Source organism: Empidonax traillii, unplaced genomic scaffold (genome assembly GCF_003031625.1).
Source record: "Empidonax traillii isolate 1590-97213 ecotype Southwest subspecies unplaced genomic scaffold, ASM303162v1 scaffold448:size1359114, whole genome shotgun sequence".
NCBI classification, from domain to species: Eukaryota; Metazoa; Chordata; class Aves; order Passeriformes; family Tyrannidae; genus Empidonax; species Empidonax traillii.
The window spans coordinates 546836-574233 of record NW_020955641.1 but is presented as its reverse complement, the minus strand read 5'-3'; the positions used below and the strand labels follow the sequence as shown (position 1 = coordinate 574233).

Below are 27398 nucleotides of genomic sequence, written 5' to 3'. Positions count from 1 at the left end.
GTACCTGCGCCGCGCTCGCCCCGTCGGCCCCGCGTTCAAACCGGCCCCGCCCGCCCTCACCGGGACCGCGTCACGCGCTCGCTGCGCGCCTGCGTCACGCGCGCGTCACGGCCCCCGCGCGGGGAGAGCCGCGCGCCGGGACGGGCCGGGCAGAAAGAGGGAGGAAGGGGCGGGGGCCCGTTGCTAAGGGGCGGGGCCAACAGCCGCGTTGCTATGGGGGAAAGGCCACGCCCATCCGTTCCTGCCCCGCCCCCGCGGGCCCGCCCGCCATTGGCGGAGCCGGTGGCCCCGCCCACACCGAGGGGTCCCGCGTGCCCGGGGGGTCGCGTGGGGATCGGGGACGAGGGAGCGGCGCGGGGGACCGGGACCGACCCCCCCGGGTACAGCCGGGACCGACCCCCCAGTACCCACCTCTGGTAACAGCCAGTACCGGCCACCTGGTGCCGAACCCCAAATACAGCCAGCACCGGCCACCCGGTACCAGCCACCCAGTACCGACCACCCGGTACAACCAGGACCAGACCCCAGCACAGCCCAGCCCAGACTGATGGGCTCTTGTATTCCAATCTGAAGTTTCTGAAGGGCATTTTTTCTGAACTGGTAGAATTGTGCAGTCCTGCTGCCGCCCGCCCGCCCGTGCAATCCGTCTCGTGGATGGATGGCTCTGAACTTGTAAGACACACATTTGTTTTCAGTTATGTGGTAAAAGCTGAGAAGTCAGGGTGAGGGAAATTATTATGCCTTGCTTATTTCATGGTTGAGTCCTCACTGGTTCACCAGATCTTTGGATAGTGAGGTGCTGATTTCAAATATTCTGGAAAAACAACCTTGGCGTTAAAAGCAATGGACTGACCGTAACTATGTGTTGGTCAGAGCTGATGAGGCTTTGAACAACCTGGTGTAGCGGAAGGTTATTACGTTTTATCCCCATTTGGGACAGGCTACATCTTCACTGAGTAGCTGCAGTTGATTCCTGGCCCAGCCAGGGATCAGACTCCCCTCTACAGCCCGACCTACCCAGCACAGCCAGGGCCTGATGTCTTGGTGTCACTGGGCATGACCTCAGCAGCAGTGGGGAAGGGACATTCCAACTCCCCAGCTCTGCCCCTCCTCCTGCCCTGAACCCCCTTTTTTCCACCCAATAAAAATGGTCCAGCCATACAGAAATACTTCTTTTTAATCAAACGTGATAAACGGTAAACTGCCAACATGGATCCCCTTTCTTTCCCACGTGGAAAACAGTGGAATCATGTGGACAAGGCAAACTTGGGAGTTTCCACACTCCAGATACAAAAAAAAAAAACAAACATGTAAAATGTGTTCAAAATGATACACTTCTTTCATTTTTAGAAGATTGTACAAAAACCCGCAACATGTTCAACAAAAAAAATCCTTAACCTAAAAAAATAGCACCAGGGAGTCAGAAACCTTTAAAAAGTATTAAAAAGGCATTTCTGAAATCCCCCTCCCTTAACAACATTTTATAAACACATAATAAAAGGCAACTCTTACAGGGAAAAACATTTCAAGGAAGACTTGTCTACTACAATTCTCATCAAGTGAGCTTAATGCCAAGACAATTCTCATTCCTCTTTTATCTTTGTTTACTTTCCCCAAGTCCTTTTTTTGTTTCCCTCATCTATTTGTTTTCCTTTTGATCAGATAGGAAAGGATGTGAGATCTGGAGTACAAGATCAGGGATGCTGTGGAGTGGAGGACATGTGTTTGCTCAGTTTGGAAAAATCAAACCCGTCAGAGGGGTCCAGAGCAGAGCACGCCTGTCACTCACAGGCACCATGTTGGGCTCTGAACGGGGACTCCAAGGAGCTGGGATGAGGAATTAGTGTTGTGGCTGGGCTCCAGCTGGAAACAAGGATCAGAGGTTGGTGAGTGGTCCAAAACCAACTGGCGCGGCAGTGGCAATGCCAAGGCTTCCCAAACACCTCCAGCATGCACAGAACCCACCCTGCCATCTTCCCAGCCCAGGGGCAGGTGACAAAACAGTGCTGCATGTCCCCCAAGAAGTGACATGGAGCACCTCACTTGGCTTTCTACAGCGTCTTCTTAACTAAGATGTGCAGCTTGAGCACATGTCATGGAGAATGAACCCCTCAAGCAAGACATAAAGAGTAACCTCCAGGTTAAAACAGGAAAAAAAAAAACCTTTAAACTACCTGGGCTTCCTTTTCTGCCCATTCCCAAGTACAGCCTTGGGGTGGAGACCAAGAGAAACTGGTCCTCAGAGCTGGGGCGGGAAGGTGCTCACTAGAGTGGAAAATGGGAGGCTGCCATCCTCCACCACCTGGGACAGGGGTGCCAGGAGGTCCCAGAGTGTCAGAGAGGTAGAAGGAGCTGGGAGAGAGGCTCTCACTTCCCAGTGACGCTGTACAACACCTTGCAAGACAGCCTGGCATCGATCAGGGGGGCAGGATGGCCCATGGTTTGGACCCAGGTAATTTTGAGAAGGCACTGAAGGGCTCTGCCAGAGCCAGGTGACAGGTGAACAGCAGAGGTAGGGGAGGACAGAGGAGAGGGGAATGTCACAACTTGTTTCAGTGCATTGAAATGTGCATTGGGATTCAGAGTCTTTAGAGAAGCCTGCTGAGGCAGCAGCCCAGGGGCTGGGGGTAACCTGGCAGGAATGGTGGCAGGCACCCACACCTCCCTGCATGCTGGCTGTGGGCACAGCATGCCCAGGGCTTCGTGGACAGCGGGATAATCAGTCTGGCACAGGATGGGCACAGATAAGAGCAGTGAGTGCTGCACTCCTGGACATTGCACCCCCACAGGGGGTCAGGTGGGATTTTCCCTACAAGGAACCCCCTGCCCCACAGCCAACACCCTGCCAACACTGCTGGGGTTCATGACACAGTACGTGACATTTAGGGAGGGCTGAGGTTTGAGGATGCCATTGACCACTATGCTGTCCTGCCTGCTGACATTTGGGAAATGGATGCTCCAAGAACATTTTCCTTTACAGACACTGGAGCCCAAATCCTCCCTGCTCCAATTACTGTGTAAGCTTTCAAACCACTCAGCAGGATTGCAAAACGTAAGGAAAGGTTTTAGATGCTTCAAAAAGGAAGTAGTGAATATTTGTAAACTACAGCCAAAACATATAAACCAGTATTTCTTTAGTTCTAGCTAGAAAAGTAATTCTATCACCTCACAGTTCGGTTTCAGCTACATTCAGGTCTAGGAATCTCCACATTCTTATGTAATGCCTTAAAAGCAGCAACAGACATTAGAACAACAAAATTAAAGTTTATAAAAAAAAATAAAAATAAAAAAGATTTGGTTTCTGTATGATCCTGTGTTCAGTGTGTAACCAGAGCAGGGTCCCCTACACCTGCTGCTACGGTTTGGGGGTTTTTTGGCAGTTGCTTCAAGAGGTTTTGTTTGTTTAGGAAAAGCAGTAATTCACCGTAGTTCAGGTTTGCCTGCAGCACCCTGGCAGCTGCCCCCACACTGACTGCTCAGCAAGTGGTGACTTCCCAGCTCCAGGCTAAACCAGAAGAGTTAATGCTGTGGAGGAGACTCCCCGTCTCATCAGTGATGCACAGAGCTCCTGCATGCCGGGTAATTAAAGCTCCTTGTCCATCATTTCCTATCACTGCCTGTTAGTCCCTTTAAAGAAGTGACCCTGCCAGGTTCTTTGGTTACAGACACTTTCCCTGCGGGGGCCAGGCCGCCGTCCTGCAGCGCGTGGCCGGGGAGGGAGGGGGCTGTGGCAGTCTGGCAGCCGTGCCCGTCCCTCTCCCGCCACAGCAGCCGCGCCGTGCACCTTCACCAGAGAGAGGAGGGATGCTCGGCTTGCTATTCACAGGCAAAGTAATCCTTGAGCGGGGAGAAGAGGTGCCGGATGACCGGCACGCTCCACGATTTCTCCAGCAGCTTCTGGTGAGCCCCGTGGCCGATGTTGGAGACGTCCGTGTAGGGGAGGGGGAAGCCGAAGATCCTGAAGGGCAGAGGCAGGAGATGGTGGGTCAGAGCAGAAGGAGGGGTCCCTTTTGCCGGCCAGCTCTGCTCCCGAGCCGGCCAGAGACACCAGAGCATCTGGAATCTCCTAGGGGAAGGGCGCTCTGCTCCCCAGCATGGTCAGAGCCCCACGTGGCCTGAGCAGTGTCACCACTATTCTGAACGGGGATGGGCAGTGCCAGCCCACCTTCCCCTGTGCCCTCTGTAGCTTTTCCTGGCAAGGCTTTTGGAGAAGCCCTGTGCCAGTGGCATTCCTGCCTGCCTCTGCTCAGCAGCACCTCTGCAAGCATCGCCCCAGGCTGCTCCGTGGAGATAGGACTGAGTAGCTCTGGGTAGCTCTGAGTCAGGGGCTGGGCACTTCCAGAACAATCAGATGAAAGTCCAAGAGCCATTTCACATGACAAAGGCTCAGGAAATTGTTATTTTACTTTCAAATGCCTTTAGCTCAGTGTTAACTTTAACAAATACTGGCAATTTAAATAAACAAACAAAAATACTTTAACCCCAGCCTGTGTTTACTGGGCCAAAGCATCCACTATGCAAAAACTTCAGGTTGTCACTAGGAATATTTGGTGTGCAGGACTACTCCAGTTGGATTTTATCTACTCCAAGTCCTTCTGATGCTTTTTTGCCATGAATTCAGAGTGTGAGTAGGGTTTGGAGAAGCGCAGTGCTGCCATGCTGTGCCTCAGCAGCTGCCTGCTACAATGTGAGTGTCCCCATGCCACTACACACCCAGCTGAGCCTCAGTGGCTGCTTGGTTCACCTCCAGCAACCCCCAACCACGGCACGGGGCACAGGGCTGCCATACAGCACCCCCACATCAGCCTGGGCCTTACACCAAGGCTGGGGCACGTGTGCACCCCCAGCCAGACCCACCACACAGCAGCCTGTGCAAGCCCCATCATTCTTCCTTCCACATGCCTCAGGTCCAGGGCATAGGACGCTACTACACTTTTCCCACAGTCATAGCTCATTAGTAAGTGCATTAATTATCATGTGCACATCACTGCAGGGAAGCTGCCCCGTGCGGGAGCTGCAGCTCCTCGCTCCCAGGAGCTGGGCTTTGAGCCAGGGAGGCAAAAAAACCCCCCATGAGCAGCACAAACCAACAAAAACTACAGCGAGAGATTCAAGAGGACAGCAAAGGACTGATTGATTACCTGTCCATCCCCGGGAGGTTGCCCCAGAAGTAACGAGCTCGGTGGGCAGCTGATATCTTGATCGCATTAATCATAACTGGGTTACACTGGTGGGCAGAGAGGGGGGAAATAAAAGTTAAAGGAGATTTGGGTTTAGTCCTCTCCTGCAGGAGAAGCCCTTCCCACTCCACTGCAGGGACTTAAAAGTCTCCAGCAAATTCTCCTAAGGATGTAGCCCCCACAAATCCTGTCCCACACCACGGCACATCCTGGTTGGCCACATGGGCTCCCAGGTCATGGCCATGGCCAGCAGCTAATGACCATCACAGGGTGCTCAGTGCTGGTTCCCCTGGGCCAGGATCAGAACTGTCAGCCTCTGATTGGGCTTTTACACCGGGGTCCCTGCTGACTCGCAGCCCATCCTGGCTACCACAGAGTTAAAAATCCTTCCCACTCCCTGACCTCCCTCTCCCTGGAAATAACAGGCATTGCTCTGAGCAGATGCTTTCTGCAAGGCTGGCAAAACCCCTCCCCCGGAGGACTAGTGCTTGGGTATGACCTGCTCAGAGCGAGAGGGGAGGATCCAGAGCCAAGACTAAACTTGATTCCTTGGCATGTGCACCAGGCAGGGGGTTTTCCAGCATTGAGGCCACGGGAAACTCACAGCCAGACCCTCAGAGCTGCCATACCCCGCACAGCCCAGCAAGTTGTACCCGCTCTGACGCCTTTCCCACAGCCAGCAGCAACCCCTACCTCCAGAAACCGGGAAATGTCCCTCTTGTCGTTGACCCTCATGGCCACCACGTTCTCAAACATCCAGAAGAAGGGCCGCTCCTCGCCCTCCTTGGGACGGGCGTGGTTGAGCAGGTGGTAGAACTCGAAGAACAGCCTCCCGCTTCCTTCTGCAGGGAAAAAGCAGAGCAGCAGGTTGGGACCAGCTGAGGCGCTGGGAATGGGGTGCCAGCGGGGGCCTGGCTGCCACAATGGGCATGGAAACAGCATGGTGCCACAGGGAGCCACCACCAACACAGCCTGGGGCTGAAACACTTCCCTGGGCTGAAAGGTGGCCCCATGACCCAGGAACACCCCGGGGTACCCAGCCCAGCAGAGGCAAAGCAGCCTTACCAAACAGCGCCTTCCTGGTTGGATTGACAAGGGAGAGGTCGTCACAGGGGGTTCCACCGATCACCAGGTCAAAAGGACCCCACTCCTCAATCTGCAGCGAACAGACAGACCAGCCCATTAGGAAATGCCACGGAAGCGCGTCTCTCATTCCTGGTGGGATAGGGGACAAGCCCATCCCAGGGCTGGGGGGGTGAGACCCAACACCCCCGTGGTGCCACACGGCCCGGGCTCCCCACGGAAGCGGAGCTCACGTTTCTCTTGGTGATGTTCCTGACGTCGTGCACGTAGGTGATGTTGCCCTCGGGCCGCACGGTGCCCGCCGCGACGGGGTCGTCGCCGATCTCCGAGGCGATGTACTTCTCCACTTGGATGCCCAAGTCCTTCAGCACCATGTACCCTGCCAACGGACAGAGGTCTGAGGTGGCACTGCTCTCTTTGGCCTCCCGGTCTCCTTCGTCAGCAGAGCTCGTTGTGGCCGCTCCTGGATGTCCTAGGTGGGGGCAGTCACACAGGACTTCAGGGTGAGCAAACTTTTTTTTTGACCCATTCCTCCAGGCACTGTTTGCTCCCAGAGAGCAGAATGGCAGAGCTGAGTGAAATGAGCCAAACCAGTTGCCCTCAGGCATTTCACCAGAGGCCAGGTTACTGTTGTTCCCACTGCTCTGGCTTCCCAGGGGAACCAACCACCTGAACCTCTGTGAGCAAAACTCCCTCCCTCCTTCCATCCACCCCTTCCCTTCTCCACAGCCCTTTCCAGCAGGAAAGGGAGACCCTGCCCTCATCCCTGCAGATGGGGATCCCTCCTGTCTTCACCCCCTTCTCCACAGCAAACTTTTAGAGATAGGTTTGAGTCCATGGAATGATTCATCCCCGATTCCCAGTGCTGGAAAGCCACCAGGCAGTGCTTTCCTACAGCCTCACCTGTCGCTATCCCATCAAACAACGAGAGCACTCGGATTGGTCTCCTCTTTGCTGGCGGGACTGTTGGGTAGATTTTGGGTGCAGCCTGAAATGGAAACAGCCATGAAGCCCCAGCCATGGCAGTGCAGCATCGCCTTATGATGCCAAATTTCAGCTCTGCAGGCATCACCCCTCCCTTCAGGAGAGCATCTGCAGGGCCAAGAGCCCATAACCCTTGGAGAGGGTAGATGAACAAGACCGAGGCAGAGGGAAGAGGCATTCCAAGCTGCTTGCCCTGGCCTTCGTGACCCTGTTCCCCACACCCCAGCGTGCCAGGCTCCCTGCCCACAGCCCTTACGTATTCCTGTCCCTTGTCACTGGTGAAGAAGTCCAGCAGACGGGCGTTCCAGTCCTGCCGGCGCTGCAGCAGCCCGTAGTTCTGCTGGGGCGAGCACATGTAGCAGTTCCAGGGCTCCTGCACTTTTGCTCTGGTCGACGTCCCTCGCCCCACCAGCACGTCCAGACACTTCACACAGAAGCACCTGCCCAAACCACAACACCTCGTGCTTGTCACCTCAGGGACCCCTGTGGGTCACCTCGGCCTCTCCTGGAATCTCCCCTGCCATGCACCAGAGCCCCTGGTCTGTTTAACAGGATGTTTTTCCAGGCAGCACTTTGGGTTTTAGCGCTGCTAACACAAGCCAGTGACCCAAGGCATAGATAAATCTCCTGCCAACCTCCCCAAGGCTTATTCAAGTGCTGCCTGGCTCAGTAGGGAGAGGTAAGCTGTGCTGGGACGTGCTGCATGGCAGCCAGCTGGGGAACAGCACAGCCCCTGCGTCCAGGCTCATGCAGGATCCTGCTCCCCACAGCTCCCAAGAATGATGCCAGGGCCACAGCCCCAGCAGCAGAGACACAGGGCCCACCTGCAGCAGCTGGAATTGCTGCAGAGCAGCAGCTCCTTGCCCGCGCAGCAGACAGCACAGTAGGACTGGTAACCATCTTCATCATACATGTAGAAGTACTCCAGGAATCTATCCTAGTGAAAGGACAGCCAGGAAGAGAAGGACACAGAATCAGGAGCTGTGCTCAGAGAGTGAAGAAATAATGCAGCTTTGGTCCATCCCTGGTACCCGCCCAGAGCTCGGAGATGCACATCCTTGGTGTTCCAGGTGGCAAGAACATGCCGAGGGACAGCCCCGTGGAGGACACAGCGTGGCCAGGACCTGGCACAGCCACCCCCTGTCCCAGCAACACTGCCTGAACCATGGCCCCATCCTCCAGCCCCAGCACTGCAGCACTTACCCTGCACGTCTGGCAGAGGCCTCCCTTGAACAGAGGGTGGAAGGTGGCCGGGTTCCTCCTCCCGCAGGACAAACAGCTGTCTGTGGGACAGGCAGAGCTACGTTCATCCAAGGCACGGAGACATCAGGGCAGGGAGTCCCCAAACCCCCACCCCACTTCAGGCTGCAGAGCCTCCCCTTGGAACAGTGCCTGGATAGAGCCTGCCCTTGGAACTGCATCCGAATGGGGTCTGCCCTTGGAACCTCATCCGGATGCGGCTGTGGCTCCCCATGGAGGATCTGCACAGCACCCTGTTCCCCTCAGCACAGGGGGACCCCAGCACCCTGCACTCACAGCACTGTCCCCCCTCTGAGATGGTGCTGTTGAAAAGGAACCCACAGGCCCTTGCTGAGCACTGCCAGCCAGAATCTCCATCACCCCACAGCTCTTCCCAAGGGAGACAGGACCAGTGATTACCTTCCAGTTTCCCGTTGTTCTTCGTAACTTCAGAAACCATTTGTTCTTTATAATTAAAAAAAAAAAAAAAAAAACAAACAGAAATTTTTATCATTCCTTACATTAGAAACTTTAAGTGAATTCTGCTTACAGATGCCTTTTTTCCTTGCATTTAGAACTGCTCCAGCTTTGATGAGCATCACATGGAGAAGGTTAGAAATTCTGGGGCAAAACCCAAATCCTTTCACTGAAGGAGATATTAGAGCTCAGCATAGCAGCTCATGGATAATACCCAAGCTGAGCCATTAGTGGAGCCCAGCAGCTGGGTTTGCTGGTGTCTAATAAGGCACAACTGAGCACCATGGGATCACAAAAGCTTTTGCCTTCAGGAACCAAGTTCATGGACACCAGGGAAGAGCCAACCCCTTTCCCAGAATGGTTTTCCAGCGCTCTCAGGGTGCACAGCCCAGGCCATGCCACTCCCCAGCTCTCTCTGTTGGTTACCTCGAGTCTGGTCCTCTTCTACTCGCTGCTCCTTGCCATTGTTGAAGGTGTAGCTCTTCAACCTCTTGCTGGGGGGACATTGTTCATGGGACAGCACCTCCTCTGTCCCATTCCTCAGCACCCCATTCTCTGCAAGGGAAAGGCAGCTCTCTGGGCACAAGCCTCCAGCCCCAGGACCACCCCAGGGCAACGGGAGACATCTCCTGTCAAGCCCTCTCAGATCCCACCCCAGCCATAAGCAGGACCCTTCCTGGCCACCCGGGCTCCCCACTCATAGCACAAGGCTCAGCCAAGTCAGATTTCCAGGAGCAAGGGCATGGAGAGTGCTTTGCTCTGGCCTTTTTGCAACATCACTATCAGGGACCCAGTGAGAAGCCCCAGGACCACTTTGGGACCAGACTGGCACGGCTACAGCACAGGGTGAGCAGGCTCAGCCAGGGCCAGATACTGGTGGCTGCTGACCACACCAGCCTCCCCTGCCAGTGCCATGCCAGCCCCCAGCCAGCTGATGCCACTGTCTCACCTGAGGTTTTGGGTGGCAGCAGTCCCTTGAGTCCCAGGGGTTTGAAGCCAGTGATTGCCCAGTCAATCATCGGCTTCAGCTGCTCCTCCATCGAGTCCCTGGGGCCAGTTGTAAACGTCTTCCCCGACCGGCTCCGGGCAACCTGCCGAGAATGGACAGCGTGGGACAGAGTGACGGGGTGGTCTCTGTCTGGGGAGCAGCCACACCCCTGCCAGGGCCACAGCCTAGGCCCTCTCCCCATCCGACACACACGGGTGTGGGGTTTGGCAGCCCTGGGATGGCGGCAGCTGATGGATTCCTGCTCTGGGTGTGCCCTCGGCTGGGCTCTGGTGCCTCCATCCCTGCAATGAGCCTATCCATCCATCACCAACCTCCCAGGAACAGGGACAGCCCAGTTCTAACTCTTGCCCAGACTCTGCTCCCTGGTAAGTGACAGGAAGGCAGAAGAGGTGCCTGCGGATCTGCAGCCCTTTATCCCGGTGTGCGATGCATCCCCTGGATGGGAATTGGACACATGGGGTGCTCAGCACCAGCTCTGACTCCAAAGGGCACCTGGCACTGGCCCAGGACACCTCTGGCCAGCCTGGCACTGCCCTGCTGCTGTGATGCTGCCATGTCTGAGACAGCGCAGCATCACTGGCCTGGGGATCTGGAGCAGCAGCAGTTCCCCCTGAACCCCCATAATAAGCAGAGTTTGGCCCCATGGCTGCACTTGCAAATAATCCTAGCAGAGAAAGGACTACTTTCCTGAGTCACATCCCACTGCCTCAAAGTCCAGCTGGTTTAGCTGGCACCTCACCCACCCCCCCACCCCTGGTGGTTACCTCCAGGGCATGGTAAATGGCACGGCGGTAGGAGACCAGCTTATGGAACGTGGAAGAATTGAAATGCTGCCTAAAGGCCATCAGTCCCACCAGCTTGTCCGCAGAAACCTGTGGGAGAGTGACAAGAGCTCACCAGGGGGACAGCACAGGATAATGCCCTGCCCAGCCATTTCCCCTCCGGCACTGCATTCCCAGCAGCCAGGGGAGGAAGCCCAGCAGCAGCATGACGAGGATTGGGTGGGTTGCACCCTCTGCTGGCACTGCCAGCAGAGTGACACCAGCACGGCACTTCCCTCCCTCCCGCCTGCAGCATGGGAGGGGTTGGGTGTCCTGGGTGGATATTAGAAAAAGGTTCTTCACTCAGAGGGTGGTCGTCCCTGGAGCCGGCTCCCCAGGGGAGTGGTCACGGCACCAGCCTGTCAGAGCTCAAGAAGCAGCTGGACAACACTCTTGGGCACGTAATGGGATTTCGGGGTTGTCCTGAGCAGGGTCAGGAGTTGCACTCAATGATCTCCATAGGTCCCTTCCAATTCAGGATATTCTGAATTTGCAGGGGGTGATGGGTCTCTGATGGGACATCCCACACCAGGAGGGTGCTCCAGCAGCCCTGGAGCCCAAAGCCTGGATAAAACCCTGTGTAGGGGCCAGGCATATGTTCCCACTGCCGGATACTGTTACCAACCTACAGTGTCCATCCATTAGTTACAGACACCAGAGCCTTGAGAGCCTGCCAAGGCCTGGCTATTGAACACCAGGGTGCCTGCCCAGGGAGGCTGCAGGGCACACACACACACCCCCCAGGCAGCCCCAGGAGTGGGGATGAAATGTGCAGGGGAGGGGGGTTGGGGATTGGCACAGCAGGCAGGGGCAGCCAGCAGGCTTACCTCGGAGAACTTTCCATCTCCAAACCACTGCACCCAGCGCATGCCTGACACAGCCTGGCGCTTGGCCGTGGCTTTGTGGGAGACAACAATCGCAGGCCACCAGGAGAAACCTTTGATCTTCCCCCAGACGAGCTCCCCAATTCCAAACTCCTTCCCATCCTGAAAGCAAAAGATGACAACACAGGTCTGCCAAAAGCACAAAACGCCCCATTTCATCTGGGCAGCTCTGCAGCAGAGCCCAAAGCACCTTGAAGAGCTGCTCTGCCACGTGTGTTACGCGCATGGATGTCTGTGCAGACAGGCTGCACCCCCTCCCTCGAGCACATGGCCCAGCACCTCCTGGCAGCACTGGCTCCCAGCCCTGCACCACGACAGAGCTCAGTGGGGAGGGCTGTGTGTGCCAGCCCCACGCTGAGCCCATGCCTGGCACACGGCATGGTGCGTGCTCTGTCCTGCACAGCCCTCCTGGCACCAGGCCCTGTGCATGTCCACTCCTGCCTGCCCTCCCAGGGTCTCTGCAAACGCTGGGAAGCCTTGCCCCGAGGTTGCTCCCAGGGTGCCCCGAGCAGATGGGGTTCCTCCTTAGCTCACAGGGCTCATAGCTCAGCCCATTTGGCTGTAGCCCAGGGGGAGGGTACCCACCCACCCCTCTCTCTCTTGTTCCCACTGGAGAGAGCAAGAAACAGGGCAGAGTGACAACAGAGAGATGAAAAAGAAGAACCAAAAGTTTTGGTGTGACCCGTTGAGGAGGGCCACGCTGGGTGCTGCACATGGGGAGGGCACCTCGCACAGAGCGGAGTCACCTCCGCCTGCAGAGCCCTCCTTTCCAGCTTTGTTCTGCAATTAGGCACCTAATTATGCAGCAAGATGCAATTGCCCAACCCCTGCAAGTCTGGGGCCTTGCCCTGTGGCCCGCAGGCGCCGAATCCCGCTCTGCAGCCCCAGCAGCTTCAGTTCTCTCCAGCATCCCCGACAGAAATGTTTTCTGCACAAGCAACTGCCTGTCTCAGCGGGGCACAGCACGGCAGGGCACATGCCACGCATGCGTGTCGCGGGGGGCCCGTGTGTGGCACCGATGGCAGCTTGCCAGGACTGATCCCCAAAGTGTCTGCTGGCAGTAAGCTGCCCCACAGCCTGAGAACATCACGCCCCAGCCACACAGGGAAGGGCAGGCAGGGAAGGGGAGACAGGAGAAGCAGCAGTGAGGTTTCCAGAGGTTCCCCACGCCTGCAGGCTCGGTACAAGCCAGGGAGGTTCATCCTCGCCCCGCAGCATCCTGGGTGCAGGAGCAGAGTTCAGCCCGTCCGTACCTGGTATTCCAATGCCATCCCCACGTCTCTGCTCTCTGACTCCTCGGCCCCCAGCTCAGCAGAGCCATTCTGCCCCTCCTGGGAGCTGCTGCCGGAGAGTGTGCTGCTGCTCTGGGATGAGTCCCGGGAGTCCTCCTCCGTCAGGTCGATGATCAGCTGTGTGGACACGGCTGAGCGACGCCTGGAGCTCTGCGTGGCAAAGGGAGAGGAGCGTCAGTGCCACAGGGAGAGGGGCAGTGGGGAACAGAGACCTGCCCCACATCATCCCCCAGCCTCACAGTCGGGATTGGAGAGGGGGAGCCAGTGACTGAGGGCACTGCTGCTGCTATGGGCAGAGAGGGGAGCCCTTAAGAGGAGATTCCGCAGAAGAACTGCTCAGCTTTTACTTGTCAGACCCAGAGCAAATGACACACCACTTTTCCCCTCCCAAATCCACTCCAGGGTGTTCAGCACACCCAATTCATAGAAGGGGCAAAAAACAGCACACTCACTCCTATCTACACAGGGGAAACCAAGGCCCTGAGAGGCTGCACCACGTTCAAAGCTGCTTGGCCAGGGAGCAGCAGGAGTGCAGGTCTCTGGAGCCCCAGGGAAGCCCCAGGGAAGCCACACAGACCCACAAACCCTCACCCGCACAGGAGTTCGCAGGTCCCTGAGAGTCTCCACGCTGCTTCGATCCTTGACCCTCGTCTTGTGCCGGGCCTGCCCTGCCTGGAAGATGAGGTGGACTGTGGGCTTCTGCCTGAGGCTGCTCTCCCACCCAGCGCTGCCCCGGGGCTGCAGCTGCCACCACAACAGAGAGGTGCCCTCCCCACGCAGGACACGGACAGCCTGTGGGGAACAGCCTGTGCTTCATGGGGCCGAGCACCAGCGGCACTGGAGCCCTGGGGAGGGCAAGGGGAGGGCACCTCATGCTGAGCCCCTCTGGGCAACCCTGCACGGCACAGCATCTCTGCAGGGTTCGGGAGCACCCACTGCTGCAGCCCTGCATCTGGCAGGGCCGACAGCAGCGGGAGCCATAGCCAGGAGCACTGGATGCCAGGAGAGCCACAGGCCCCAGCAGAGAACCCATCCGAGGCACAGACCCACTCACACACCCATGGATGCCTTCACACACCCGTGAGTGCTTCCTCTCACAGCTGGCCCCGCAGCAGCACCCAGGGCAGCCCTTCCCCAGCAGTCACAGACACAGTCCGGCCCAGGCATGTTTCCTGCATCCGGCACATGCGAGGCTCAAAATTAAATCAGATTTTGCAGGGAAGAGCCCCTGAACCAGACATAGTGGGAAAGCTGAATTTGCACCCACTGGATTTATGGCTCTTTCTTTTGGAAGCTGCCTTGTCTCAGGCAGATCTCCAACCTTGGGTTTTGTTTCTAACTCAAAACAATAAAGCAAGCAGGCAAAAATGCTTCCAGATCCTGGAGGTTTGTCAACCTAGTCAACAAAAGAGGGTGGGTAAAACTGGGGTGCAGCCCCAAGGCAGCTAAAAGCAGCCCAGCCCAAGAGCAGGAGACACGAGATGGCTCAGTCCATCAATACAGACAAGAAAATATCAGCATAATAATTATGATAATTATTAGGCTGCTGCAACACATAGTGGGCATCACTGCACCCCACAGCACCCCCTCCTGCTGCTGTGGTCTCATGTAAATCAGGAATTTAAAAATTACAGTATTACTCTGGTAAATCAGTATTGCATCCTCCACTGGACTGTTCCCCCAGCACTGAGGACAAGAACAGCCCAGAGATAAGGATTCTGGCACTGGATGTCCCCACAGACGGCCCCTGAAAAGCAGTCTGGGTCATATCTTACCTTCTGCACCCGCGCCAGGCCAAGTGGCCAGGCCAGGTCCTCCTTGGAGAGGTCTCCATTGCTGTCCTTCTTGTTCTCCAGAGGCAGCAGCTCCAGGTCTGTGGGATCTGTGCAGGGACAAGGCAGAGCAGCTTTAGTCTCTGTGAGCCCTCCTGGCCATGCTCCCATGTGCCCCAGCTTCCCACTGCTCCCCAGAGCATGACATGATTTGGAGAGACCAAAATCTTATCTTGAAGAATTGTGGCTGGGAGCAGAGACAAGTGGTGTTCCCAGGGCTCCCCATCGTGGCACTGCACCCCTGGATTATCACCCTCCTGTCCCCAAAACTGGGAGGGACCAGCAGCAAGTGTGGTGCCGTTCTTACCTACTGCTTCGTTCCTGAAAGCTCAGGGACACAAGCCAGCTGTTCAGGGCTTGTCACCAGGTCATTTAAAGCAGGACCTTGTTTACCCAAGAGGTGGGGGTTGGGAACCCCAGACTGGAACATCCCAGGAGCAGTGGAACCCCTCAGGCTGGTGGGACGCCCCTTCTTCCCTTGCTCCAGGGGCTTCAACTATCAAGGGGCAGAGCCAGCCTCCCACTGTGGCACCCATTTCCACAGCCACATCATGGCCTGGATGTGCAGAAACCCAGCGGAGCCACAGAGGGACCCTGGCCATGGCTGCAGAACTGCAGCCCCCCCCCCTGCAAAGCCACTGGACAGTGGCTGGGAGATTCCAAACCCTGGTCATCCCCGCACATCCCAGGTCATCCCTGCACATCCCAGGCCATCCCTGCACATCCCAGGCCATCCCTGCACATCCCAGGCACGGTACATTCTGGGCACACCGTGGTGAGCCTCACCTGGAGTACCGGGCTTCCCGTTCGCCTCCAGTACGACGCTGGGTGTAGCGGGATTGGTGCAGCCCCCGTTGAGGAGGATCAGCTTTGCCCTGCAGTCTGCCTCATCCTGCCCGTGGCTCTTGTCCTGTTTCATGGTCGCCTGTGGAAGCCAGAGTGGAAAGGAAATTCAGCCACGAAGGAAGACTCAAGGAGGGCCAAGCAGAGCCAGCCACAACTTCACGCCCTTAGCAGAGGGGTTTGACTGGAGACGCATCTGGAGGGGGTACCAGGAGCTATACAGCACTTGGGCAAAACCTCCCCGCAAACGTGGTGGCCCTAAAGATCCAGCAGCTCCAGCTAACAGAGGCTCCAGACACAACCCACAGATCTTTAGGGAACACCAGGCTTTTTCCCACCATCCGTACGCTGTGGAGCACTCCTGCGCTCGGTGCTGCCCAGCCCCACCTCGCTCTGCTGGACCCCCTCTGGAGGGGAGCTGCACTTCCCTGTCACCCTGCAGGAACCAGGGGACAGCCCACCCCCGGGGAAGCAGCCTCCCTGTGTTACGGCTGCCCCGGCATGGGTGGGCTGTTCCGGCGGCAGCAGGACAGGCAGGCAGCCCGCCCGCCATGAGGGGCAAAGTCCTGCAGCCTGCAGCCAGTTCAGCTCCCCTAAAGGGAGAAAAACTCCTCCTGCCCCCCACTCCCAGCTCAGCTTCCCTGCCCCAGGGCGAGGGGGCAGGGCAAAGGGCTGTGTCCCGGAACCCCCTGCCCTGGTGTCCCCCCTGCAGAGCTGGGGTTCCCCTTGCCTGAGCTCAGATGCCTCCGCCTTCCCTTGGGTGCCCTCCCCGGATCCTGTTTTTGGAAGTGGAAGCTCCGGCTCTCCTAGAGGCACCCGGCCGCCGCGAACAACGCTGCCTCATTGCTGGGCTATGGGTCTGTGCTGCAACTTGCCCCTTCAGCAGCACAGTCATTTCAGGAGCACGCAACGCAAGAGCTGAGGAGCACACAGGGCTTTGCCCACCTACAGCCCTTTTAGGAAGCCAAAGCAACACCCCCCCCAGCCTCAGAGAGACCCACCGCCCCTTTTGCGTCACTCTCGCTCCGCATTGCCTCCAACCACGGCCCTAACAATTGAGATTTCTGCTTTGAAATCATCTGTCAGCACCTCTGGCAAACAAAGACCAGTTGGGGTTTGATGTTTTGGATGCCGAGGGCAGAGTTAGAAAACCTGCTAACACCCAAACACGAAGGAAAACAGGTGTCCAAGCGCCCACGTCCACAGGCAGAGACCCCCGTGCACATCCTGCCTTCCCCCTCAACCTAGGGAGGGGAGAAATTGCACCAGACAGAGCCTGAAGCTGCATAACCCCCCCACAGCTGTGTGGGGGATTTCTGTGTGCAGAAATCCCACTGCTGCAGACCCGGAGAACAATTCCTGGGAGCTGCCCAGACTCGCCCCCTGCCCCCAGTCCAGGTGGATGGTCCCACATGGCCCCAGATGCAGTGATCCACCCCAGCACAGCACAGCTGGGTGGGCTCCCCCTGGTCTGCTCTCCTTCCCCAGGCCACAGACGCTGCAGAGCAGCAGCAGCAGCCACGGACAGCAGTGATGCTGCCACCATAACCCGCAGAACTCACCAAAAAATAGTGCATCTCCCTTTGGAATCCCTACAGGGAGGTGTGAGAGGATATGCTGCTCTCCCAGCACGAGGGTGACTCAGAGAGGACAGGCAGATGAGGTAGCATGAGGCAGGTAAGATTCAGGGAGGACAGGAGCAGGCAAGGCCACTGCCCAGCCCTGCCAAACATCTGCACCCTCAAAATCCCAGAAAACCCCAGCATTCAGTGCTGTGTCTGGAGCCTGAGCCCAGAAAGTTCAAACCTGCACCTCAAAATGTCTTTTCCTCTCTCAGCTCCAGGGCTGCCTGATGCCCAGCATGGCCAGGGCTCACCAGGCCACCAGGCAAGGGTGGTGTCCCGCCAGCCCTGTGACAGGGAGGTGGCAGAGGGAAGGGTGGCACACCAGCCAGGTTCTCCTGGAATGGGACACAACCAGGACTGAGCACTTGACACACCAAGCTCAGCTTTGCCACGTGCTCGGGGAGCTCCCACAGTCGTCTTTGTTCCAGTTATAAAGTGGGGGAGAAAGGAGTTCTCCCTTTGGAAGGAACTGCCCCCTGGCAGAGCAGAGGCAGGTCAGCTCACTGCTGCATGCCCTTCTCCAGCTGCACCGCCCTAGATCAGTTCACCATCTGATGGTGATGATCCCATCACCATCCTCTGATGGGAAAAGGAGCAGCACACCACGGCCCAAACTGCTCGTTAGTTAAAAGTCTCTCTTTCCCAAAATCCCACACCTATGCAGCAGGACTGTAACTCCCATCCTTTCTCCTCCTACTGCTGCCGTTTGCACCAAGCACTGAAGCCACACACCCAAGCCTGTTGCTCACAGCCCACCTCGGGTCCCCCCACAGGAGCCATGTCCTTCTGAGCTCACCCTCCCCTTCCTCGGGAGGAAGGCTCGGCTCTTTGTCCTCGCCTCCCCTGCAGAAACACACCAACATGTGCACTCAGGGCATTACGAAAATAATAAGAAACAGAGCACTGCCCTAACATGTGCTGTCTCACGGGAGGAGGAGACCAGCCCTGCAGTGTTTGCATTGCCCAGCGCCCTGCAAACACACCGGGTGCTCCACAGCCATGCGCTCCAGATGGGAACCCACGAGGAGGAAAACAACACAGAATTCCAGAGTTGCCGAAAGCTCCCCGAGAGCCTGGCGCCAGCGGCAGCCCCGGCACTGCCTGGTGACCAGGACGTGCCCTGCAGCCAAATCCCACCGAGGAGACAATGAACCCGCTGCTCTGGAGCCCGCCCTCGTTTTGCAATACCAATTTCTTTAAGATTTGCCAGACTGGTTAAAGACCATGCCACAGTATTAACCGCTTAGAGAGAATTCTGGTCCCTGTCTGGCCGTGCTTGCCAACCAGCCTGGAACAGGCAGAGCAGTCAGAGTGGGCAGGACAGCTGGACTCACCTGGCAGAGAGGGCAGGGTAGGCAGGGAAGGCAGGGCTCACCTGGCCGGGCTGTGCTCTGGACTGGACCCCTGCCCCAGCTCCCGGGGCTGCTCCCCCAGCCTGGCCTGGGCTGGTTTCAGTTTTCCTTGCTGGGAAAACAGGCTGCCCTGTTATCAGGTGCGTGTCCCCAGGAGGTGGGGAGGTTGCGGACTTTGCCTCCAGACAGGGGCATGCATATCAAAAGGCTGGAGGGAAGCTTTGCTGATGGCTGGGATGGAGCCATCGCCCAAGCCCTGTTTGAATAACAAAAAGAAATAAAGGACCCTAATGGCCGGGCTGGCTCTGGGCTGCAGCGCACACTAATGGCCTTTAAGTCTCCCCAAACCGAACATTTGCCTCTAATCCTGGAAAGAAAGGAGTTGCTGGGTTGGCAGTTCAGTAAGAAAGGCGCCCATTTCGCAGATGTGCTCGCTGGGAAGGGCAAGGGGCGAAGGGCAGGCTCCCCCTGCCCGCTTCCTGTGCCTGGCCCCTCTGCTCTGCCGCTCCGGCACTTCCCTCCATTTCCCCCGGTTTCCTCCTGCCCCGCTCCGCTCCCCCCGCAGCCCTCGGCGCCCACCCCGGCTCTCCCCGCTGCCTTTCAGCAAAGCTGGGCTAAAGAAAAGAAACAAAACACAAACCAGCCCCTCCTCTCCCAGTGTAGACCAGGCTGGAGACCTCTCCGGGACAGCCACTATCCCCGCCAACCGCCGCTCCAGCCACTCCGGGCTCTTTACCATGCTCATCCCGGTGGGATCCCGCCGGGCCGGGCCCCGTTGTCCTCCCGAGCCCCCCGGCGTGGGGCAGGGGCTTCCTTCGGGCAGGGCTGGGAGTTGCAGGCCGGGAGTTGAGGGTGGGGCTGGCAGCTATTGAGGGCTCCGGCGCACAGGTGGGTCCCACTCAGCGGTGATGGGACCTCTGTCCGGAGCGGTCACTGCTTCATCTTCCCCCTGCAAAAGAGGACGTAAAGCCATGACTCTGACACCTCGCCGTCCCCAACGCCCCCCTGCCTGGCCCCGCGCAGCCCCAGAGCCGGGACTGGGATACCCGGGCTCACTCCCCCACAGGTCATTAAAAATTCTCTGGAAACTTAAGCAGGAAAGGCGAGGGCTGCTCCGCTCAGCATGTTCCAGCCGCCCCCTGTTTCCCCTGTCCCTTTCCGAAGGAGGTCGGCTCGCCCCAGGACCACCACTTGCCATGGAATCCCCCCGCCACTCCCCTCTCCCGGCTTCCCGGTATTTGTGCCCCACGTTGTGGCCACTCTGAAGTTCATTCCTCTCCTTCTCCAATGCTCTACTGCGCCACGACCTTCCCCCCCGGGCTCGACAGGAGGCGGATGCCAGCAGAGTCCTCCGGTCGGTACCTGCCCCGGCCGTCCCGTCCCTCCGGCCCGGCCCCGGGGAGGCTTCGCGCCTGAGGCTCCGCCGGGAGCTGCTTCTCCTGCCAACAGAGAAGGGAGATGAGCTGTCAGATCCCCGATCGAGAACCGAAAACAAAGGTGTTCGGCCCGACCAGCAGCGCCACCCGCGACCCGGTACCCCCGGCAGTTGGCCCCGGCCTGGAGGCGGCGCTGCCCGGGGCCGCTGAGCCGAGGAGGGGGACCTCGGCCCCCCCGAACCACCCCCTGCCCCGCAGCCATCACTCGCCGTGTCAGGGAGCGGACCCTCCCGCCGCAGCCTCTGGCTCAGCCCGGCCCCGGGGGTCGCGGGGGGTCCCGCACCGGCCCCGCTGTGACAGTCCCGGGACGCGCCCCCGGGGCTCGCGGAGCCGCTGCGGGAAACTCCGAAAGTTGCGACGGGACCGGAGGGGTGGGCGGGACCTGGGGGAGCATGCCCGGGGCTGTAGGAGCACCGATCCCCTCAACACGCCCCGGAGCCGAGCGCCGGCAACAAGTGGCGGCAGGACCCACCGCCCGCTGTCCGAGCCGCGAGCACCGGGACCGGCCGGGGCGCTCCCGCCGCTGCGCTCCGGTGCGACCGGTGCCGACTCCCCGCCCGCCCCATTGTCCCCCGCCGCCGCCACGCACAACAAAGCCGCCCACGAGGATGTTCCGCGGCTCCAGCTCGGACCCCCCGGTCCCCCCGGTCCAGCGCTCACCTGCGCCGTGGCGGGACGCGCCGTCCAGCGGGGCCGCGCCGCCGCTCGCCGCCTCCCGCGCCCCGGCCGGCCCCCGACAGCCCCGCGCTCCGGTTACATGGCGCTTTAACCCTGCCCGTGCTGGGCAGCCCCTCCTCCTCCTCCTCCTCCTCCTCCTTCGCCGCCCCATGGCGGGGGAGGGGAGCGCGGGGCCTGCACCGCCACCGCACCCTCCCGGCCCCCCGCGCCCCCCGGGCCCGCAGCCCTCGGGGTCCCGCATTCCTTCAGGGCCCGCATCCCCTGGGGCGCCGCATCCTCCCCTCGCCGCTCTGCACCCTCGGGGTCCCGGTGTGTGCCCTCCACTGTCCCGCATCTCCCGGGACTCCTCATCGCCCAGTGCCCCACATCCCCCGACCCTTCCGGTTCCCCTCATGCCCTCCCCGGTGCCCTGCATCCCCTCTCCGGGGCTCAGCATCCCTCTCCCGGAGCTCCATTACCCCTCTGAGGTCTCACACCCTTCCCGGGCTCTCCAAACCCTGGTACCCGCCGGCGTCCCGGTGTGGTCCCCACTGCCCGGCATCCCCCTAACCCTCAGCATTCCTCTGGGGCTTGGTCCTCGGAGCCCCCCGCAGCTCAGCCCCCGAGGCAGAGGAAAACTCCCCTGGGGAGAGAAGGGGAACGCCAGGGCCGGGCAGAGCCCTCACCCGCCCAGCCACCCCTCTGACCACCAGTTTCCAGCAGCGCCATGCCCCACAGCCCCGTGCGGCACAACCCCGCGCAGCCTGGCGTGGGCAGACAAAGCCTCACAAGTTTTACACTCAGTTTTTGTTTGTTCTTTCCCTTTCCCGTCCAGAGGCGAGACACTTGCAGGGCTGCGCCGGGGCCAGGGACACAGCCCGCGCCTCTCCTGCCCCAGACAAAGCATCCGGAGTCCACGTGGGGTATAATCTTCTCTGCTCGTTTGTTATTACTTCTGGATCCAGCAGAAGAGTATATACCAGTAAGGAAAGGAATATGATTATCCTGATGTGACAGAAATGAGCTTTCAAGGTCAGGAGGAAAACTTACTCAGCCAAAGTGTCTGAAATCTGCAGGAAGCACGTGGACCAGCCCCAGGCCTGTACAGCAGGTTCCCCCAACCCACCCCTCCATCCCTGCAGAACACAAGCACGGAAAATTTGGCCCCAAATGCAAAAAAAAATTCTGCAAATGAACAGGAGGAGCTGAGAAATCCGCTCTGGATGAGCCCTCGGGGACACTGGACATCACCGTTCAAACAAACATGTATCGCATAAACCTAAAGCCAATTCGCAGCTCAGGGGAGGAGATGAAAACAAATACACAGATTTTACTCCCGTTTGTTTTTCCGGATTTGGGAAAGGGAAATGCTTTTTCGGGCTAGGCTGTGCTCATTAGAGTTTCCAGGGCACTGTGAGGCTGGAATCAGCCCTTCCAGCATCCATGGGCTCCTCTCCCTTTCTGCGGAAACCTTCCTGCTGCTGTTGGCCTCGCTGACCTGCCATCAATCTCCTGCAGGCTGAAACGCCCTCTTTCCCTCTCTGCCCCTCAGTTATCATTTAATTCAGGAGAGGATGGCTGTGCAAACTGCTTGTGGGAAAGGCCTGGTACCAGACAAAGCAGCTCTGGCAGAGGATGAGCCAAACCCTGATCCTATCCCTGTCTCTGCTAAACATACCTCAGAGAGATGCTGTGAATTTATTAACAATCAAGAGAATTTGTATGTAATTTCCTGAGAAACAAAGTACCTCTACAGAGGATTTTATATCCAGGCTCCTGCCAGACATTCCCAGTACCCCACACCAGGCTCTCAGCAGCTCCTGCTGAACCAGAGCTGGCGGCAGCAGCCTCTGCCAGGTGGATACCAAAACAGTTCCCTTGCTGCTCCCCACCAGCCCCACATCTCTCCAGCAGCAGGATATAGCTGTGGGGGCAAAGCCCCTCTGCTCCATTGCTGGTGCAGCTGCAAGGAGCTGGGCAGAATGGCCAGGGCTCACGTGAACAGGGAGGGAGAAGTGGGCAGTCCCTCCCCATCCCTAAGGATGCCACCCATGGGCTTAGGTGGCATGTCCTCTGCACACCACATCCCTCCCCCTGATGGAGGAACTCCCACCGGCAGCAAGGCTGGGCTGCCCAGCTTCTGCAAGAAATCATTCCAGCAGGAACCATTCCCCCACCTGGCTGGCATCTCAAATCCATGGAGCTGGACCAGCCAGCTGAGGAAGCCATTCCCTGTCACTATCACACAGCTGGGACTGGCAACATCCATTCATATCAGAAATGACTCCTCATCTTTCACATGCTCCCCAGCGACCGTGCCAGCCCTCCCATGCATCACATCTCACTCCCAACTCTCAATCCTCCTCCTCACCAAAGGCTCCTCAAGCCACTGCCTTTTCTGAAGTGCACCTGGGTTATGGTGCCAGGCCCAGCTCCTCTCTGTCCACCCAGTTCCCCCACTTCAAATTGCTTCCTAAAATTCTCTTGGTCAGGCAAACCAACAGCACTCCCTGCCTGCAGCTCTGCTCTGTCTCCCATCACCTCCCGTCTCTCACTTTGCACCCAAGGCTTTGAGGAAGGTCCTGCTCCAGGTGTCACAGCAGCATGCCTGGAGACCTTCCACAAATAAAGTGATGGAGCAAACGTGTAATTACCTACAGCTGTCAGCAGTGCAACCTTGTCACCTCCAGATCTGTGGGTCCCAGATTCCCAGGTCTCAGTAATGGCTGAGTTCTTGTTTAGTCTCCTCGCAGTAGGGACGAGCACCAGTGCCATTAAATCACCTCAGACAGTCCTGAGCTGGGGCTGGGAGCAGGAGGAACTTCTCCTTTAGCTGAAGTCAGTTGTGATGCTCCTGCTGGGTTCAGGTTTTGGGGTTCCCATGTCGGTGCACACACAGCTCAGCAGCTCTTTCCCAGCCTGCAGTAACATCATTTTCACTGCCCAGCATTCTTCACTGCAAGACCCCATAGGATCATGACCCACAGGATGTGTCCTCCTCTTCCATGAGCTTCTTCATGGCCTGAGCCCTCGCCCCAGCCCTGCACTGGCCACCTGCCTCTCCACCAGCTCCACCAGTGCTGCTCCATCGCAGCTCCCAGAGACCAGCCGCTCCCCACCACGGCTCCCCAGAGCAGCTCTCCCATGCCCAGCACTTCTCCCGAGCCTGGGGAGAGCTGTGCCACCCAACAGGGCTCTGGCTGCTGGAAGCAAGGTCTGTCCCTGCTGTGGGAGAGCCTCATCCTGCTGCCATATGTGGGAATACAGCCCCAACCTCCCTCACAGCTGGGCTGGCTTTTCCCATCTGGGAGGAATTGCTGTTTACACAGAGATAGGAAGTGTTATCCCTCCTACAAGAAGTTTCTAGCCCTTCCTGTGGGCTGGCCAGGCCCACATGATACAAACCTCTAATAAAAATAAGGTTAAAAATAAGTGTCATCCGTGTAACCAGAACATCTAGAGAGTCTGCAGCTACCCGCCTGTAAACTTCAAACGCAAAGGCACACAAAGAAAAATCTTCAATGCCTCTCTAACAAAGCTGGCCACAAAATCCTCTTTTTCCTAGAAAACAGGATACGCCTGCTACAGACTAATCTGAAGTGACGAGGCCTCCCCAAACCACCCTCCTGAGCACATATACTTTTATGGAGAGGAACGCTGCTTGTTTGGGGGGGTGGGGGGTGGCTGCCAGCACAGCCCCCTCCCTCCATGCCACATCCAGAGCTGCTCCTGCCTGCCCAGGTCAGGGATTATGGTCCCTGCTCAGGGGCAGGGGAGCCAGTGGAGGGAGGCAGGGTTTTTGCCTGTGGTTGCAAGGCCAGGAGCGTGCCAGAGCCCAGCAGTGGAGCTCCAGGCTCAGCTCCACCTTTGCATGCAAGGCTGGCAGACAGTTGGTCCTGCAGAGGTGCAAAGGGTGAGAGGTGTGATGTGGGAGAGGAAGGGGCATTAAACTGCAGGAGAAACTGGTCTCAGTGGTCTCATATATCCCATGGGAACAGAACTAGCTCCTCCAAAGTTTCAGCTGGGCAGCTGGGAAGAGTCACAGCATCCCTCAGACTGTGTCCAGAGACCTTCTCTGAGTGCTTCCAGCCCAAAGCAGACACTGCGGGTGGGCAGAACACCCAGACAGTGGGGTGGGCTCAGACCAGCCTGGTGAAAGGCCTCTGAGCTTTACCCCTGGCTCCTTCACACACACTCTTACCTTTTCCAGGCCTTTCTCAGGCTGGCAAGTGCAGGCAATGCTCCCCACATCAACTGCAAGGCTGGCCTGTGAGCAACCGCAAAGGGCTGGGAGAGCTTGGCATAGAGAGTGGCATCAGAGAACAGGATGGGGACACCTGAGGATTTGATTTCTTGGGAGCACATAATAAGGATCCTTACCCAGCTAACACTCTTCAGGTGCTGAGGAAGCTTTTCATGTTTGACATGTGAAATGAAGCTAAAATGAATCCTCTGCTCAGATAGGACAGCACCATTTCCAGACCCTATTTCCCTGCATGTGTGTCTGTGCATGAGTGTGTCCCCTCATTGCTTTATGTTGCTTTTATTCTGGTATTTATGGTGAACAAGGGCACATACCTGCAACTCCAAACTGTCCTTGGCTTGTCCTCAGCTCTGATGAGTCCATCAGCGACATGTTCTGCATGAGAATGGCCTGGCAGGAGCACCCATGGGCTGATGGCTGTCTGCACCCCCAGAGCAGCCCTGGGGCTCTGCCCAGGACACTGGTCACCATCCCCCACCAGGTGCACCCATAACTGTGGCCATCACCCTGCAACCTTCTCTTTTATTTGAGTAAATCCTTCTTGATTTGAGAATTAAGTAAATTCTGGCATCACAGACCCACCAGTGCCCATACTGGGGCTCGTGGCACTCACATGCCACACACACGCCCCAGTGCAGTCAGCTCATATTCCAGGAGGAGGGACCACCGAATTTCCTGCTGATTGTTTGAACAGGATGTTGTGATCACGCAATTCCACTGAGAGGACTCTTCTTCTTGGATCCTGTCACTCAGCTTTCCTCAAGAATTTGGTTTGCTGCCTGAGAAATTGTTCAGCAGCGCTGGCGTCACCCGTCCTGCTGAACCTCCGGCGTGCTCGCACACGCACACACGCGAGCACCCAGACCGTCCTTAATTAGCTCCCAAAGCATCACCCTGGGAAGACAGGGAAGTAAAGATCCATCACAAGCTGCTCCTGCACGGCTTACTCCAGGTGCAAACCAGGCACAAAACCGTCTCTTGCCTGGTTTCAGAGTTTTCGGCCACACTGTACCCAGGGGAAAAAAATTCTGGTGGTTATGAAAATGTGCGATAATTAACTGCAATTGCTAATTTGCACCTAGGAAAATTTTAAAGCCAGAGAGGAATTTCGTGCTTACACGCACTGGCGTCTTGTGGTACCCACTCCATCCATCTCCCTGAAGGAGTTTTAGCTCAGATTAACTCGATTTTAGAGAGTTCCAGTTCACCACAGAAATGGATAAATTGTTCCAATATGAAAAATCTGTACCATGTTTTAAGGTCTCCTAAATATTTAGGGTCAAATCCTCCATAGTCAATTTTTTCACCTCAAAAATCGAGGTGCATCCAGGTCTGTGAAACAGAAACTCTCCCAGCTGGGCTGTGAGGTAGAGGGGGAAGAAAAGGAAGCTGGATGCTATTTCCAGCCAGACCACCAGTAAATATCTCTTAACTCCTCATCATTAGTGGTACTTAGCTGCTTATCTCCTTGTTTATAAACTGCTGCTGGGATAGTCTTACAATGAAAGCGCTATAAAATTTCCTATACTCTCATTTGCAGTTGCAAGTGCCTGTAATAAACCAGAGGCCTCGTGGGCTGCCGCAGTTTTACCTTCCACAAAGGCTTTTACACTCTGTCCTCTGCCCCGACAGCCAGGGAACACCTTCCCTGATAAAATGGATCAGACGCTTTCACACTGAGAGTGGAATCCTGGGAAGCTCCTGCCCCTGCCCAAGGAAAGCTGTAAAATAGCAGCTTAAGGTAAGGGAGGTCTCTCAGGATGGGATCAGCTCCATTGTTCGAGAAGGTGATTTTCCAACTCCCCTGCCTTCCTACACGTCTCTGAGTCAAGGAGACCTCCTGCATATGGGTTATGGTGAGAATCAGGTTAAAATCTCCTGATGGAATCTCCTGACCCCATGGATGTCTGGGCACTTTCTGCCCATGAGCTGGCTCATCCCAGAGCCGATGCTTTCTTACCCAACACCTGCCCACTCCAGGGAGCCCACAGATCCCTGCCATGAGACGTGGGCTGTTTGACCCCGGACCACCCATCACCCCGAGCCCGTGCCAGGCTGGGCAGCGCTTGGGAGCAGCAGCTGGAGAGGGAAGAGCACACCCAACTTTCCGTTCCCAAGTTGAACCTTCAGGGGAGAAGAAGAAAACCACTCACCCTAGAAACTGTAGTTTATAACCAATTTTTTAATGGGTTTTTTTTGCACAGTAAAAAAAACCCTGACACTGCTCAGCCTCCAGCCAGACCTCCAGATCGCTGACCCCCGGCCCCGCTGGCCGCGGGCGCTCGGGCTGCGATGGCCAAGGGGCCATCCCGGGGTGATCCGTGGCCACCGGGTGCCCTCAGCGCGGGTCTGGGGCCGGGGCCGGTGCGGAAAGTGCGGCCGCCAATGCTCAGGCTGAGGCGGCGGCGGCGGCGGCTCCG

The 27398-nt window shown here is 57.5% G+C and overlaps 2 protein-coding genes across 5 annotated transcripts in view; both read right to left on the bottom strand.

Annotated features, from left to right (window-relative positions):
• MAPRE1 (microtubule associated protein RP/EB family member 1) overlaps positions 1 to 106 on the bottom strand; it is an 11153-nt gene extending 11047 nt beyond the window's left edge. Inside the window, exon 1 of the mRNA XM_027894977.1 lies at positions 5 to 106. The gene's annotated coding sequence lies outside the window, so the exon portion shown is untranslated. The remainder of the gene's footprint in view (positions 1 to 4) is intronic.
• A 3604-nt stretch (positions 107 to 3710) lies between these two features.
• Positions 3711 to 19366, bottom strand: DNMT3B (DNA methyltransferase 3 beta). Of its 4 annotated transcripts, none has more exons than XM_027895058.1 (19): positions 19262 to 19366; positions 15588 to 15726; positions 14745 to 14851; positions 13561 to 13641; positions 12931 to 13119; positions 11621 to 11779; positions 10737 to 10844; positions 9913 to 10054; positions 9390 to 9518; positions 8907 to 8951; positions 8451 to 8530; positions 8072 to 8184; positions 7504 to 7687; positions 7167 to 7251; positions 6497 to 6735; positions 6246 to 6336; positions 5874 to 6022; positions 5142 to 5227; positions 3711 to 3958 (listed from the first exon to the last, which is right to left on the bottom strand). In XM_027895058.1, exons 1-19 carry the CDS (start codon positions 19364 to 19366, stop codon positions 3817 to 3819), a joined length of 2373 nt encoding a protein of 790 aa, XP_027750859.1. In that variant the 3' UTR covers positions 3711 to 3816. The 4 variants fall into 4 exon arrangements, with proteins under 4 accessions (XP_027750859.1, XP_027750863.1, XP_027750862.1 ...); XM_027895062.1 differs by lacking the exon at positions 19262 to 19366 and adding an exon at positions 18604 to 18695; XM_027895061.1 differs by lacking the exon at positions 19262 to 19366 and adding an exon at positions 15983 to 16084.
• Positions 19367 to 27398: the final 8032 nt, after the last annotated feature.